Genomic DNA, 16,769 nt, shown 5'->3' with positions numbered 1-16,769 from the left:
AGGCCTCCTTAGCTTAATTATGTCCGTTCTAATGAAAGGTCCCACTTGCAACATTAAACTTGTCTTGTTCTTTCAGGTGCTAATGGGCCTGTTGTGAACATTTTGGTTGTCTTTCAGATTTACTGCACTTGAGGAGTTTTAAATTTCTTACTTCCCTTCCTTTTTATCTCTACGCAATATCGCAGAATCTGGAAAGAGATGATGGCAGTGTGAACCTAAATCATGCTGCTGGGAGTAGCAGGGCAGAAGAAATGAATGGTGCCCTACACCGATTATCTTGTCTGTTGTTGTGAATGACTCCGAGTGGATAACCATTGCTTTCTGTTTCTTTTTCAGCATGTTAGAGTATTCACTGGACCTACAGAATGTCAGTCTATCAGCTGTCCGTACTGTGAGGGTACTGAGACCACTTCGAGCCATTAACAGAGTCCCTAGTAAGTATGGAATAAAAACAGAAAATGATGGAAAAACTCAGCAAGTCTGGCAGCATCTGTGGAAAGAGAAACAGGCCCAGATTTTCGTCCCTACGTCGAGTTTGCTGAGTCGAACAAGTGCCTGGCTCAGCAAACGCGACCTTTAGAAATGGCTGCCTGCAGGTGGGATTTTTGGTCAGGGGGGTGGCGGGCTGAAAAAGGAGTCAGTGCAGGCGACCCTGGGACAAATCTGCAGGCTGTGTTACAATAAATAAAAAATAATAATAAAACAAAAAACATACCTCCAGCCCTCACCCCCTCACCCTCCCCCACATGTTCCCTATGCCCAGCCCATGCCCCTCACCCACCCCCATGGTCTCTCACTCCCTTATGCCAACTTAATGCCATTCTACCCACCCCCTTTCCCCTGTGCCCCTATGCCAACTTAGTGCCAACTCATGCCAATCCATGCTCCTGACCACCCTTAACCCTCTATGCCAATTCACCTAGTTTCCTTGGACAGTTCCTTGAGACCTTTGTCTCTTCCTAGTTAGCTTTGACAAGCTTACCAGCTGGACATCTCCCAGACAGCTGAACAGCTCTTGGACAGCTGGACACCTCTTTTGAAGCTTGACAGTTCCAGTGAGTCTGTGTGTAAAAACTACATAATCATGTTCACTTTTAACAATCCCAAAAGGTGCCTTAACTCTCCCAAAGGAACCCCATCCAAAGAGGTACCTTACCACTCCAAGGGGGTAGCTAATTAAGAGCTACTTAAGGGTTTCTTCCTGCCACGGCTGAAATTCTACCAGCAGTGAGGAGGGAGACCCTCTGCCACATGTGGAGACCACCCAGCAAAACCTGGGGACCTCCCTCCAGGCTTGATGTGGGGGCCTCCAGATTGGGAATTCTGTGGGCCACGATGGGCCCCCCCAACAGCATGGGCCACCGCCATGGCAAGACTTCCACCCTCCCTCATCAACCAACCCCAATCTCCCCCACCCCCAACTCTTGCCAGGGCCTGCCTACTTAGCCCCTACTACCCTGACCCCACTTACCTAGGTCCCAAGGAGGCATCCATGGTGCTGCTCCAGGTTTGTGCTATTCCAGTCCCGGTGGCACTACTGGAACTGAAGACCTACTGGCCCTCCAATTGGCCGGCAGTTCTTGGAGGCGGGAACTTACCCCTTAAAGGGGCAGGAACACTGATATCAGAGAGCTTATTGTCTCATTGCCACAGAATCAGGTCGCGGCTACCAGAAACAGCTGAGGCAGGGTTGGCCCCAGCTTTTCGGCCTGCCACTGGGGGCCAGTGCTGCCCTGACAAAATTCAGCTCCAGATTTTAACTCTTGAATTGAGACTCAGGCAGGTTGGCAAAAGGGGAAAGTGCCCATCAGTCATGACTCCCTCAAGTAACACATTGATTTCTGATGTGTACAGGGTTGTGGTGGTCATTTATCATCAGTTAACTGAGAGACGTATAATCAAAAAACAAGACTGTTAGAGCTGGGATGAACAATTCTCTTGTAGTTAGGATGTTGGAGGATGTCAATATGCCTTGACCCTGACTGAGCATTGCAACTTTCCACATTTATGGAGTATGATTGTACCTACAATGACCCCTGTTTTTCTCTCACATGGGCCTTTCTCTCACTGATGAGGAACTTTATTTATCTACAGTGATTGGCTGATATTATTCTCCTTAGAACAGAAAAGGATAAGAGGAGGTTTAATAGAGGTGTTCAAAATTATGAGGGGATTTGATAGGGTAAATAAGAAGAAACTATACCCACTAGCTGGAGGGCCAATAACCAGAGAACATGGATTGAAGGTCATTGGCAAAGAATCAGAGGGGAGATGAGGAGAATTTTTTTACTCAGTTAATTGTCGCGTTCGGAAATACACTGCTGAAGGATGGTGAAAACAGATTCCGTGGTAAGAATTGGATAAATACTTGAAAGTAAAAAAAAAATTTGCAAAGCTTTAATGGAAGGGAAGGGGAATGGGATGAATTGGATAGCTCTTCCAAAGAGCCCGCACAGGCACAAAGGGCCAAATGGCCTCCTTCTGTGCTGTTAACTTCAACAATTCTACAATGCCAAAGAAGATGAGGCAATATTTGCAACTCCCACAACACGCAAGCTGTGAAGGGGGTGACAGAGGAATCGAGAAAAGAGGAAGACCAGATAGGGAGATAAGAACGTAAGGATAACTACAAGTAGATGCCAGTTGGCTGCTTCCTGTGACAGACAGAGTTTACTACTTCTAACTGCGTTTACATTGCACTGAGGCGATGCCTTAGATACACAGGTCGGAATCCAGGCTCTGTCACCTAGAATCTGTGCGTGGCTGACAGCTTTTTAAACATTCTGACCTGTCCAAACTATTCAGAGGGAGACACTTTCAAATAAAGTAATATTTTTATTCAAAGGAAATTAATCTTTCTTATTGTGTCTCTCATTCATATCCCGCCTAGAGTTTTTTTGTCATTTTGGCACAGGAGGAAACCATTCGGTCCTTCATGTCTGTGCTGGTGCTGACTCCATGGCAGAGCTACTTACTTTAATCTTATTTCCCGACATTCTTCAATATTTTTCATCCCCAGCTGTTTATCTAATTCCATTCCCGAATGCCATGATTGGCTCAGCTTCAATAGCCACTAATCTTAATGGATTCCATATTTCACCAGCCACTTATGTGAATACATTTCTCCAAACTTCCCCGTTGCTTTAATGTTGGTTCAGTGGCCCTGAGGCAGCCAGCTTTGTGTTCAAGCTCCATGGTTATCTCAGAGAGGCTTGGGCTGAAAATTCAGTCTGCACTGTCAGAGGTGCTGACTTTCAGATGAGGGGGTAGAAATTGATATGCAAATTGTTCCCATTTTGCACTGCAAAACAGGCATGAAGCATTTAGCTTTGGCTGCACCCAACCTGTGCAGGCATTGATCCTGCTGCTAAATCTGTGGGCTCATTTTATAGGCATCCTTGGTGGATGCCTAAAAGGCATTAGGCCCCTTCTATACATCTGGGGCCTAAAACCAGTTGAAGAACCCGTTGACCTCTTATTTCAAATGACGACAAGCCTGCACAATTCAGGACTCTTGGCAGCCGGAATTAGCAAGTACACACTTTAATTTTTTTTTTAAATGCCTTTCTGCTTAACCAGAGAACAGATGTGCCACAACTGTACACCCCCTTCCCCCTGCACCTCCCCCCCACCCCCCCCCCCCCCCCCCCCCCCCCCCCCCAAATTAAGGAAAGGCCTCTTCTGGCACAGCAGGTGATCCAGAATTTCCTGTCGGGCGATAAGTTGCCTTTGGAATGCGCAACTTGCACCGGCGGCTGACGGCAATTTTTCAGGCCAGGCCCACGCGCCCATTTCTATCGATTCTCAGGCCTCTTGCTTCTGCAGTGCTGAAACTGGGCCAGGTCTTATCCCAAAACGCTAAACTGAAGACCTGCCTCGCATGAGGGACATAAATGATCCCAAGGTACAGGTTGACGAAGAAGCAGGATGTTAGCTTGGTGTCCCGGCTACCAATCAACCCTCAACCAACAACACCAAAAAAAAGACCGGATCAATTGGTCTCACTGCTGTTTGTCGCATCTTGCTGTGTTTGCCTAAATTACAGCAGAGGCTACATTTAGAAATTACTTCTTTGGCTGCAAAGCCCTTTGTGGGGCCGAGGGTGGTGTGCAGGGGGTGGGTGGGGGAACGGGTGTCTTGACAGTGTCAAAGGTACTACATAGATGCAAGTTTTTCTCCCTTTAAATGGGATGATAAAATCAAAATTTTGGAAGAGGTGGTACAAATCAGTGGTTCGTTATACACCCCCTTGATGAAAAGGAAAGTCGGGTAGAATGTAGAACTGAAGGCTGATCTGTTACTATCTGATTTGGACCCCCTTCCCCACAACCAATGTTGAATTTTACCTCCTCTGTTTCTGATCCTGTCTAGAATCCTTCACCACACGCAGGTCATCTCCCGACCCCGGCCCAGTTACTAGTGAAAATGATCTGCTATTCTTCCCATCCTTTTGCAGCATTGGTGGCCGTGCCTTCAGCTATCAAGCCCCTAAGCTCTGGAATTCACTCCCTAAACCTCTGCCTTATTCTCCTTCTCCTCATTTAAGACACTCCTTAAAATCCAATTCTTTGGCCAAGCCTTTGGTCGCCTGGCTTCATATCTCTTTATGTGTCTTGGTGTCAAACTCTCTTTGTGAAGTGACATTTTTACATTAAAGTCGCTATATGAATGCAAGTTGTTGTTTGCTCTTCTACCTTTGCTTTGGTTCCAACCCCATCCTCGTCATTCTCTCCAATTGCTTTCATGTAAACAACAGCAACTCAACTTTATTACCAATCAGGCATCTCCTGAAGATGAATGGCTGAGCATTAGCTATGTTTCAAAGTGTCAGATTAAAAGCCAGTCATTTGGGCGATGTCATTAATAACAATTATTGTATCGGTGGATGTGCTGTTGTACCAGCTTTTCCAGGGCCAGAAATTATCATATCCAGTTTAATGACAATCTGATAGATGATGAAACCCAAGACTACGCTGTTTAATTGTTGCTATAATTAGGTAAATTAATTTTCAAATCAGCTAGCCATAGCTCATATCTGTGAAATATAATTTTGGTTGAATCAGGACATAAGGGGATTTGATAGGACAACTAATAATTGCATCCATCATTTTCATCAATATTAACAGTTGTCAGGAGTGATTTTATCAGTGGCCATTAATTCTCCTCTTTCTATGAAGTATTTTTGGATTGGATTAAATGAGTAATTTTGAAAGCAGGAGACAGATACAAATGCCAATTGGATCAACATATTTTCAGCCACAATTATTGAACACTTCCTTCTTCATTGTTGGAACAATTTGGAGTTGAAATCTTGACCAATTTTTTGGTGCAAAAATGTTATAGTTTCAGCTTAGGAGGAACTGAAATTTGAAGTAATTGAGAATATGGTAACATGGGCATTGGGTCTTGTCTGAAGGCCACTCTACAGGGGAGAATAAGGAGAGCAAACAACAGAAACTTGCATTTATATAGTGCCTTTAATGTAAGACATCCCACAACACTTTTTTTTATTCATTCGCATGCAGGCATCGCTGGCTAAGCCAGCATTTATTGCCCAGGCCTAATTGCCCTTGAAAAGGTGGTGGTGAGCCACTTTCTTGAACCAGTGCAGTCCATGCGATATAGGTACACCCACAGTGTTGTTAGGAAGGGAGTGTTATGCTTCATTGATGTGTTCAAGCAGAATCTGACACTGAACCACACAAAATTTTTACTCAGCTGTAAGGCACACAGATGTGCACTGTAGGCCAATTTATTCTGGACTTTCTCCAATTCACTGTTTCCTTTCTGAACTACTGTAGAAAGCCTATCAAGGATACACTCGTAATCTCCGTCACACTCTTCTAGAACTCCCAGGACATTGTTCACTCCTGATACTCCTGTCTCCTTTGTCAAATTGTCTATTAGTCACATTCTTGCTTATGCCAATGCTGTTGTGGCTCCTGGCTTCACTTAATAACTACACCACATGTTTAACTACAATCTAAAACTGTTGCTTTTCAAATTCCAAGCTAATGATCTCGACTACTGTGGATCCCACGTCTGACACCATTTGTAAGATTTTTGGATCCGGGCCCACAGATACCTAAATAGGCAGTCAACTAGTCATAAGTAATTTTAAGATGGTTTATTGAGTTGAATAAGAAGCAACAGTTTAGATATAATGCATTAAGTAATTAGACAGAAAAAGTATACAACCCATAACAGTTGAGAGCAATTTATCGATCCTGGAAGACAAATGGGCGGTTCACAGAGTATGTTGATCTCAGTAGCTTATGATAACAGCATTCTGCTCTCTAGTTGAAGTGTTAGGAAACTCTTCCCTTCATCTTCCTCCTCCTCCTCTTCTAGTCCACCTTCCATCTGAAGAAGGCAGCTGTCCAACGTGCATGGCCCCCTACACCAGTATAACACCTACATATATATATATATATATATATATATATACACCCTTTTTGGGGGGATGCTAGCTTACCCAGTGTCAATCATCTATCTAACTCTTCTGACCATGGACATAGGAATGGTGCCCAAACTGTCAAGGTGGTTACCTCCTTCCCTGTTCATCATCCTGCTCAAGGTCAGCTTTTTAGTTTACATTTGTTAAGGGTTATATCCTGGTCCATTCTAAACAATTGCATAGATAAGAAATGCAAAAGGCGCCATCCTTCCAGCTTAGGAATGTTAACACGGCAGCCTGAACTAAGTGACCTTGGTGTTTCTGAAGACTGCTCAGAGGTCAAAGTGTTTAGAAATTGTCTTTCCAGAGAGACAGTCAATTTCTTACAACAGCACTTTTTAAAATTCATTCACAGGATGCGGGCATCGCTGGCTGGGCCAGCATTTATTGCCCAGGCCTGATTGTTCTTGAGAAGGTGGTGGTGAGCTGCCTTCTTGAACCACTGCTGTCCATGTGGTGTAGTACACCCACAGTGCTGTTAGGGAGGGAGTGTTATGCTTCATCGGTGTGTTATCAAACAGGATTTGACACTGAACCGTATAAAGAGGTATCAGGACAGGTGACCCAAAGCTTGTCAAAGGGTTTGGTTTTAAGGAGTGTCTTAAATGAGGAGAGCAAGAGGTGGAGAGGTTTCTGGAGAGAATTCCAAAGCTTAGGGTGCAGGCAGCTGAAGGCAGGGCCTCCAATGGTGCAAAAGGAAGCAAAGGATAGCAGAATTATGCCCGTTCTAATGTACACTGTCAATTCTGGTAGACAGACTCTGTTGGTTTGGTCAACCTGCTTCAAAGTGGTCCCTGTATTTAAACAAGGGTAACAAATTGCTGTCCCAGAAATTCTGCCACCTAAGTCTGACCTAAGTTAACCCCATGGATAAGTCTTGCCAAATCAGGAAGCTTGTGAGTTCACAGGCGGTTTTGAACACCTGCAAGCTTTGACCCATGGGGGAACCTAGAACTCCTTACTGTTGAGGGAAAGACTTTGAGGGGGAGGTGGTGACATACTGGTATTATCACTGGACTCGTGTTCCAGAGACCCAGGATAAATTTCTGGGGACATGGGTTCAAATCCTACCACAGCAGATGGTGAAATTTGAATTCAATAAAAATCTAGAATTAAAAAGTCTGATGATGACCATGAAACCATTGCTGACTGTTTAAAAAACCCATCTGGTTCACTAATGTCCTTTAGGGTAAGAAATCCGCTGTCCTTACCTGGTCTGGCCTACATGTGACTCCAGACCCACAGCAATGTGGTTAATGAGTGATCAGTGCTAGGACCTCAACTGTTGATAATTTATATAAATAACTTGGATGAAGGGATGGATGGGATAGTTGCCAAATTTGCTGATGACACAAAGATAGATAGGAAAATAATTTGTGAAGATGACATAAGGAGGAGACAAAAATATATAGATAGATTAAGTGAGTGGGCAAAGATCTGGCAAATGGAGTATAATGTGGGAAAATTTGAAATTGTCCATTTTGGCAGGAAGAATAAAAGAGAGGCATATTATCTAAATGGTGAGAGATTGCAGAGCTCTGAGATGCGGAGGGATCTTGGTGTCCTTGTTCATTAATCACAAAAGGCTAGTATGAAGGTACAGCAATTAATTAGGAAAACTAATGTTATCATTTATTGTGAGGGGATTTGAATACAAAAGTAGGGAGGTTATGCTTCAGTTATACAGAGCACTGATCAGACCACATCTGGAGTATTGTGTACAGTATTGGTTATCTTACTTAAGGAAGGATGTAACTGCATTGGAAGCAGACTAATACCTAGAATGGGTGGGTTGTCTTATGAGGAAAGGTTGGACAGGCTGGGTTTGTAACCATTGGAGGTGACATATAAGATCCTGAGAGGACTTGATAGGGTGGATATGGAGAGGATGTTTCCTCTTGTGAGAGAATCTAGAACTAGGGGTCATTGTTTAAAAAAAAGAAGCCGCCCATTTAAGAAGGAGATGAGGTGATTTTTTTTTCTCTTAGGGGGTCATGAGTCTTTGGAACTCACTTCCTGAAAAGGCAGTGGAAGCAGAGTCTTTGAATATTTTTAAGGCAGAGATGGATAGATTTATGGTAAGCAAGGGGGGGCGTTAGGTTATTGGGGATAGGCAGGATGGAGATTTGAGGTTACTATCAGATCAGCCATGATCTTATTAAATGGCAGAGCAGGCTCGAGAGGCCAAATGGCCTACTCCTTCTCCTTGTTCGTATGAGTCTTAAATGCCCTCTGAACAATAGCAGTTAGGGATGGGCAATAAATGCTGGCCTAGCCAGTGATGCCCACACGCCATGAATGAATAAATAAAAGAAAAAAAATGTCTCTGCTGCCCAACCATGAGCAGGTTCCACAGGCAGCCTTTCAGCATTGTCTCAGGCAGGGAAACATTTTCCTTCCTGCCCTCATCATGGGACTCATTATGGCCATTCCCATGTCTGTTCTTAAAATAGAGGCAGAACCAAAGCAGGAGGAAGAGGAAAAGAGAAAGGAAATGAATAAAGCCCCACCAATGGAAGGAAGGCTAGCTGGAGGATCATTCTGCTCCCACGATGAGATGTCGGAAGAGGTCTCCTTAAGGGTAGTTGTTCAGTAAGAAAACATTGGCGGAACTACATATCCTATTGCAAATTGACCTCTAAACATTCTGTCCAAAAAATGCAAAGTATATTCCAGAACACCGAACCAAATATCACAAAATGGCCTTTACTTTCTTTAGTGTTTCTTACTCCCATTGTGCCCACTCCTGTGCTGTTTTTAAACCAATCTTGGTGGTGTGCTGAGGTGGCACTTAGAACTGGGGATGCTGTTTGGTTGCACTGGTAATATGAGCCTGTGGCTTCAGTGCTTCTGAATCCCACAAAGAATTCCAGTAAGCTGCTTCGCCACTGCAACTCCACGGGCAGCCTCGTCCTGCACCTTGGCACCCTCATGAGAAGATGCCTGAGGGGCATTTGCTGCAAATTCTGCCTATTTATATTAGCCAGCCGCACAGGTGGGTACGGTCAGTGCCACTGCCTAACGTAGCAGTCAGCCCCGTCCAACGGTGCAGTTGGACCAGCACAATTTTGGGCCCCTTGTGCTTTCCTTTTCTCCCTACCTCTCCTGAGGAGATTGACTCTCGATGGGGTGCAGATACACAGTGCCTGATGATTCTCTAATATTCCGGCAAGTGGCCATTCTTCACATGTGAGACAAAACACCAAGTGTCTGCAGGCCCATCAGAGCTAATCCCCATCCTGCCTCTGCACAATGGTCACACACATACCCTTCCCCCTGGGTAGTGCTCAGGAGCAGTAACACTGGTGGATCTTTCACCTCCCTCGCGTACAGGCGTTGATGCTAATCATCAGACCCTAGGCTGTTATCAACCAGCTTAGCACAGTTTGTTTTTTACTTATTCATTCATGGGATCTGGGCATTGCTGATTAGGCCAACATTTATTGCCCATCCCTAATTTCCCTTAAGAAGGTGATGGTCAGCCGTCTTCTTAAATCACTGCAGTCCATATAACGTAGGGGGGAGGGGGGGTGGGGGTGGGGTGGGGGGAGGGGAGGGAGGGACGGGGGCGTGTGGAGAGACTTGAAGGTGGTGGTGTTCCCATGCATCTGTTGCCCTTGTCTTTCTAGGTGGTGGAGCTTGCGGGTGTGGAAGGTGCTGTCGAAGGATTGAAGCCCAGCTTTGTGCGGCTGAGCCCATCAACTCAATGGGGCAGTCCTTGTTGAAACTGGCAATTAATGTGCAAATCCAGCTGGTTCTTTAAAATAACCAGGAGGCTCAGGGCGAGATGCCACTTGTGCAAAGCAAGTTCTGAGATTCACAACTCATTGTGCATTTCTTCATCTCCAAATGTGCTGGCCGATTCTCACATTAATGACCGTGTGGGATGTTAACACCCCACTGATTTTCCAGGAATATTTGACTCATTGGGGAACCTAAAACCCCTTACTGTTGAGGGAAAGGCAGCTTTGCTGTGGTTTAATTATTTGTTGGGGATGGGGGGAACTCTATTTGTGTGAAGCATTAATGTCAATGTTTCAGGGTTGGACTGTAAAGCTCCCCCCACCACATGCTGAATTTTATTATTCACACATTGTCTCCAAATGAACCCTTTGGGGATTGAGTGCTCTTTACAACCTTTGGAAATCAGCAATGATTTCATGCAAATTTTTCAGATGTTAAATATTTATAGATCATTCATCCTGTGACACTTTTCTATCTATTTTTATTTTTTGACCTGATATTGTATAGACCACCAACGTCAAAAGCACTTTGATGCTACATGGACATTGAATAAAGATTTATGCTCAGCCACTCCTGGCAAAAGCCAGAGTCGTGACAATGAATAAAGTTTTCTTTGGAAGGTAATGAGATAAATGTTGAAAATCAATCAGAGCGCACCAGGCTCAGCCTTGGAGCAGCGTTCCATTCTATTAACCCTCCAGTTTTCTGTCCTACCCTCTGAAAGGTGCTGAGTCTTTACGGGTGGCCTTACGCCTTTAGGTACCTCCACCAAGCTAATTGTCTTGATGTTTCAACATGAGAGGGATCCTGAAAACTCCTGATTGCAACAGAACCACAAAGTTCCACTTTCAAGAGGAGGAAGATCAAGAATAATAGAATAGTAGAATTGTATAGTGCAGAAGGAGGCCAGTTGGCCCATTGTGCCCGTGTTAGCTTTTTGAAAGAGCTGTCCAGTTAGTCCCATTCACTTGCACAGCCTCCCTTCCAACTTTATGTCCAATTTTCCGTCTTGAAAATTACTAATGAATCAGCTTCTGCCATCCTTTCAAGCAGTGCATTCTAGATCACAACAACTCGCTCATCTCCCCACTGCCAATTAGGTTAAACCTATGTTGTCTAGCTTTTTATTTTTTCATGGGATCTGGGCATCGCTGGAAATGCCAGCATTTGCTGCCCATCCCTAATTGCCCTTGAACTGAGTGACTTGCTAGACCGTTTCAGAGGGCAGTTAAGAGTCAGCCACATTGCTATGGATCCGGAGTCACATGTAGGCCATACCAGATAAGGATGGCAGGTTTCCTTCTCTTTAGCGAACCATATGGGGTTTTTACAACAATTGATGATAGCTGTCATTAGCCTGGGCCTCTGGATTACTAGTCCAGTGACATTATCACTACACCACTATCTCACCCAAAATTATTCAACCTTCTGCCAGTATAGTTTCTCCCTATTACTCTATCAAAATGCCTCAGAATCTTGAACACCTCTATTAAATTTCCTCTTACCCATCTCTGCTCTAAGGAGAACAATCTTAGTTTCTCTAGTCTCTCCACATAATTCCCTCATCCCCTGTATCATTCTCATAAGTCTCCTTTACAGCCTCTCCAAGATCTTAAAAAGAGAAATATGTAAGGGGCAAAACAATTCAATCCTCAATTGTGAAGGTTCTGGTGCCTTTCTGAACAATTTTAAGTTTAAAACCCAGAGTATTTTTGTACATGGCGCAATGTCGGGTTTTCACCTGAAGCACACAACCAAGGTGCATATTCTGACTAAGACTTAAATACAGTTAAAAAGCAGCAAGCTGTATCTGTCACAAGGGATTTCTCAATGGCTTTAAATGTGTTCTGATGCCGTCCTCTGCACAGTTCTCCTTTCCTGGCTTAAGGCATGTTCGATTAGTCAGAGCATTTTTATAATCCTTCATTCTAATGTTCCATTTTAAAGATCTATAGAAGATCCAAATCTACAAATATAGTAAATGGAAATGAGCATGAGCTTTGATATCTGAAAAATAGATGGTGTGATACACTGCAACAAAGATGGAAATGCTGATTAAAACATATCAGTAATGTGATCATTTAAGAAGTATTAATTGATAGTGATACAAGTATTAATCAATATTTATTAATATATATTATCAAAAGATGGCAAAACAATGCTTAATTGACAGATGACAGACAAATGTATTTAGATAAATATTATAATTATTAATGAATAATTGATATACGCTTTGCAGAGGATATCTTAGCTGATTAGCCAACACAGCAAGAGAATGGTATATTAATCCAAATGAAAACATATTAATATTAATAGATGATTGATTAACCTGACAGATGATTAATACATCACTATGCTGAACAATTTGTCTTGCTGAGCATTAATAGGCTGACAAATGGTTGACAGCTGCTGTCAGGCTAGTACACTCACTGGTCCCCAGAGCAGGAAGGGTAAGAAATGGTTCTTTGTTTTTCTGCTCTTGCCCCACAGGTATGCGGATACTGGTGACACTGCTGCTGGACACTTTGCCTATGTTAGGCAATGTACTTCTCCTCTGTTTTTTCGTCTTCTTTATTTTTGGCATTGTTGGGGTCCAGCTGTGGGCAGGACTGCTGCGAAACAGGTGCTTTCTCGAAGAAAACTTTACAATGTGAGTAAAAACCTGGTTGGGTTGATCGAGTAGACAATTAAATAAAATTACCATTATCCAAGCCTTAAAATGCCAAGGTAAATGCTAAACTGAGACACAGCAGCTTTCTTTACTGGACAGAGTTTATTGACTTAGTTCACAGGCAACATTGCTCCAACCCCCCAGGGTCCCAGTATGTACCCCAATTACAAATACCCATCACCTGTTAACAATGTAACTCTTATAGAGTCAAAACAATATAATTGCCATTAACCCTGAACAATGTAATTAATAAGTCATTGACTGCATGTACCATCTTATATCTGATGCTGGCACTTATTGTTGCAGTGTTTCGCATGGAGGGGAATGCCAGCCCATGTACGCAACTAGACAGCAGGCAAACTAGCACCAACTCCAGCAGCACCAATACTCATTTCCTTGCTCTCTCAGATTGCTCGTGCCTCCAATGCATTTGTCCAGTTCGCAAGGAGGGAATTCACAAATGGCAAGTTCTCATAGACAGATGGTGGCTAGATAGTCTGCTTTAGGGGTGTTGATTGAGGGGGGTGCATGTTGGCCAGCACACCGGGACGAACGCTCCGATCCTTTTTTGAAATTGCGGGATCTTTCGCATCCACCCAAGATGGCAGATGGTGCCTCGATGTAACATCTCATTCAAAAGAGGGCACCTCCAACAGGGCAGTGCTCCCTCAGTACTGCAGTGGAATGCCAGCTCAGATTATTTGCTCAAACCTCTAGAGTGGGACTTGAACCCACGACCCTCTGACTCTGAGGGGACAGTGTTACCCACTAAAGCATAGCTAACATCTTAATACTTTAAGAGAGGGAGAAGGAAGAGGAAGGAAATATGTTCTGATGCCAATGAAATATTACCAGGTGCCAGCAGCTAAAACTCTGCTTCCCTCTTCTCTTTGAAGTATTTCCGCTTGCCCTCAGGGAAGCAGAGATTTATAATTGTGTTGACAGCTCGACTGTTCCTGCTTCTTTTAAAACATTCAAAATTCAAAAGTGCGTTCATTAGCGATTCAACTTAATTAAAAAGCAGTTAAAATCACAATTGTTTGAATACTTTTATTAACTCAATAGTGGCAAAGAAGCTGCAAGCGAAGCAAAGATGTGCTGTGTTTAGCACAATGAGGTAGATTACTGAATTTTCACCTCGGAGATCAGTGTTTCAGTCCATTATTGGCTATTAGGATGAAATCCATTTGCACGTTCTGTGGAGTTTCCCCCATTCCATACTGTTAATTCAAGTGGCCCCAATTGTATCTCTGCTCTTACTGTCAGTAACACTATTAAAATTAAAGAAAGAAAAACTTGCATTTATATTACACCTATTACATCATATAAAAACACTTTACAGCCCACTTTTAAAGTGTAGTCACTACAGGAAATGCACCAGACAAATTGCGCACAGCATGCTCCCACAAACAGCAATGCGATGATGACCAGATAATCTGTTTTGGTGATTTTTGAGGAACAAATATTGTCAAGGACACTAGGGTGAACTCTCCTACTCTTCTTTGAGATTGCGCCCTGGAATCTTTTACATCCACCTGGGGGGACCTTGGTGTAACATCTCATTTGAAGCAGGGCAGCTCCGACGTTGCAGCACTCCCTCTGTGCTGCACTGGAGCATCAGCACTAGGTTTTGTGCTCGATTAGATTGGGACTACAAACCCATGACCTTCTTTCTCAGGTGCAAGATAGTTACCACGTGACCAAGGATGGAAGACTAGACAACGTATAAATTGGGCTGTAAATTTTCTTTTGTTCCATTTTATTCCTTCTTCCAATGATCTTCCCTTCCCTCATAAAGAATTAGCTCATACCACGTTATGGTCTGCCCATTCTCACAGCCTGCTATGAAAGCCTGAACTGTGAGTTTGGCTGTGGAGGGCCATATTTAATCCTGTTCTCTCCCACCAGTCCACACAGACATATTCTCCAGCAGAAGAGGGTGGTAGAGAAGGAAAGCCACCAGGCCAGGATGATTTTGACCCTCCTAGTCTTGGGGCACTGGTGTAGATTGTAACACCCTTGCTGTTGTCAGCTGACTCAACTCAGTCAGAGGTTCGGACCTGGGGGATTCTTGACCTCTGTGATTCAATAACGCATCGAGGAAATGCCTGCATTTTAAAAAAAAAAATTCTCACTTTGCAAAATATTCTTTATGAGCGCTGCCCTCCAGCACAGGCACACCACCAATAAAAGTCACTGCTGTGAAACACATGTGCAATGTAAAACATGAATCATTAGTGAGCATTTCCTGCTTGGATCAGGATTATAAACTTTACAAATTTCATATGTTGGGAGAAGTAGAAAGTAATTTGAGGCATTAGAATTCTGTGCAAGGCTCGGAGGTACATTAGGTAAAGATATGGGCTTATCTGGACTCTTCTACTGACGTTGTAGAAAAATGTCTTACATCAAATGAAACCTTTGCTTTGAAAATGAATAGGTTCCACACCATTGTTTATAATGCCATTATGTAGCAAAATGATCCCATTTGTCACTGCCTCTTGGAGCAGAAGATTTTGCCTTCCTTTTCCCCCAGCCCCCCAAAAATGTCCACTGAATCAGATTCCAATGATAGGGCAGAGGACTCTTCTTGTGCCATCTTTAGGAGCAAAGAATTCCTGAACATGCGAATTATGAGCAGGAGTAGGCCACTCAGCCCCTCAAGCCTGTTCCGCCATTCAATAAGATTGTGACTGACCTGATTTTAACCTCATATTCCAGCCTATCCCCGATAACCTTTCATCCCCTTGCTTATCAAGAATCTAAGCATCTGAAGTACCATCTGATTCTTTCCTACTGCCCCCTAATGGGTTGGAGGAGCTCCTCCTATGGAGCTACCTTGTGGAGCAGAGGATGACTCTCATGGGAAAAAGATTTAAAGATACACAGATCCAGTACTTGATCAGCTGTGACTCAGCAGGTCACACTCTCACCTCTGAGCCAGAAGGTTGTAGGTTCAAGCATCGCCCCAGAGACTTGAACGTATAATCTAGGCTTGCATTCCATTGCAGAACAAAGGAAGTACTGCACTATCAGGGGTGCTGTTTTAGAGTTGAGGTGGGAAGCTCTCTCAGGTGAATGTAAAAGATCCCACAATACTGAGGGGTACAGGGGAGTTATCCCTAATGTCCTGGCCAACACTTATTCCTCAATATCATCAAAACATATTATTTGGTCAGTTATCTCATTGCTGTCTGCTGAACCCTACAGTGCTCAAATCAACTGTCATGCCTCCCTGCATTACAGCAGTGACAATACTTCAAAATTACTTAATTGATGACAAAAAGCTTTGGGACATCTTGAGGATGAGAAGGGTTCTATGTAAATGCAAGTTCTTTCTTTCTATTGACATTGACCATTTTTACTTCTTTCCCAGTTTTCTCCTCTCCTCACTTAAAGAAGTAAACGCTTGCTGATAACCTCCCAGTACCTCAATCAAGGATATTCTTCATGGCTGAGCTTTACAGTAAATGTTGGCATCTATTAACTGACAGGAGAACCACAGTAGAGCTTGATTCTGCCCTTACACGATGCCTACATGTTCATTTTGTAGCAGGAATTATGACAGAGTAATCCGAGGTGCATACACTGACTGATTTTCCCCTTCTGATTGAGTTTGAAGGCAGTTTTAGTGCCCAAATCATTAACCCAGTTCAGACCAAGTGAATAAGGGCATGCCAGAAAGCACTGGAACTTTCCTTCCCAAATCATTGTGTTCCAAACTGGGCAGTGAATTCATCAACTAATAGGCCGAAGGTGCACACCCACAAATCCATACGGTGAGTTCCCACTTTCCACTTGAATCTTTGTGGTGAAGCGAGGCCATGTGCCTAAAGAAGGAAGATAAATTTATGGGCAAAGACACCCCAGACTATTCACAGGCATCATCTTCAGAGC

The 16,769-nt window shown here is 43.6% G+C and overlaps 1 protein-coding gene across 1 annotated transcript in view; it reads left to right on the top strand.

Moving 5' to 3' along the window:
- The window catches only part of cacna1g (calcium channel, voltage-dependent, T type, alpha 1G subunit), a 727,897-nt gene that overhangs the window by 413,013 nt on the left and 298,115 nt on the right, over nucleotides 1–16,769 (top strand). The window contains exons 4-5 of the mRNA XM_041216784.1: nucleotides 337–434; nucleotides 12,692–12,851. Of these exons, the coding sequence (XP_041072718.1) occupies nucleotides 337–434; nucleotides 12,692–12,851 (258 nt within the window). The remainder of the gene's footprint in view (nucleotides 1–336; nucleotides 435–12,691; nucleotides 12,852–16,769) is intronic.

The sequence above is a fragment of the Carcharodon carcharias genome, chromosome 22 (assembly GCF_017639515.1).
Source record: "Carcharodon carcharias isolate sCarCar2 chromosome 22, sCarCar2.pri, whole genome shotgun sequence".
Taxonomy (NCBI): Eukaryota; Metazoa; Chordata; class Chondrichthyes; order Lamniformes; family Lamnidae; genus Carcharodon; species Carcharodon carcharias.
This window is presented reverse-complemented; position numbering and strand designations above follow the sequence as displayed.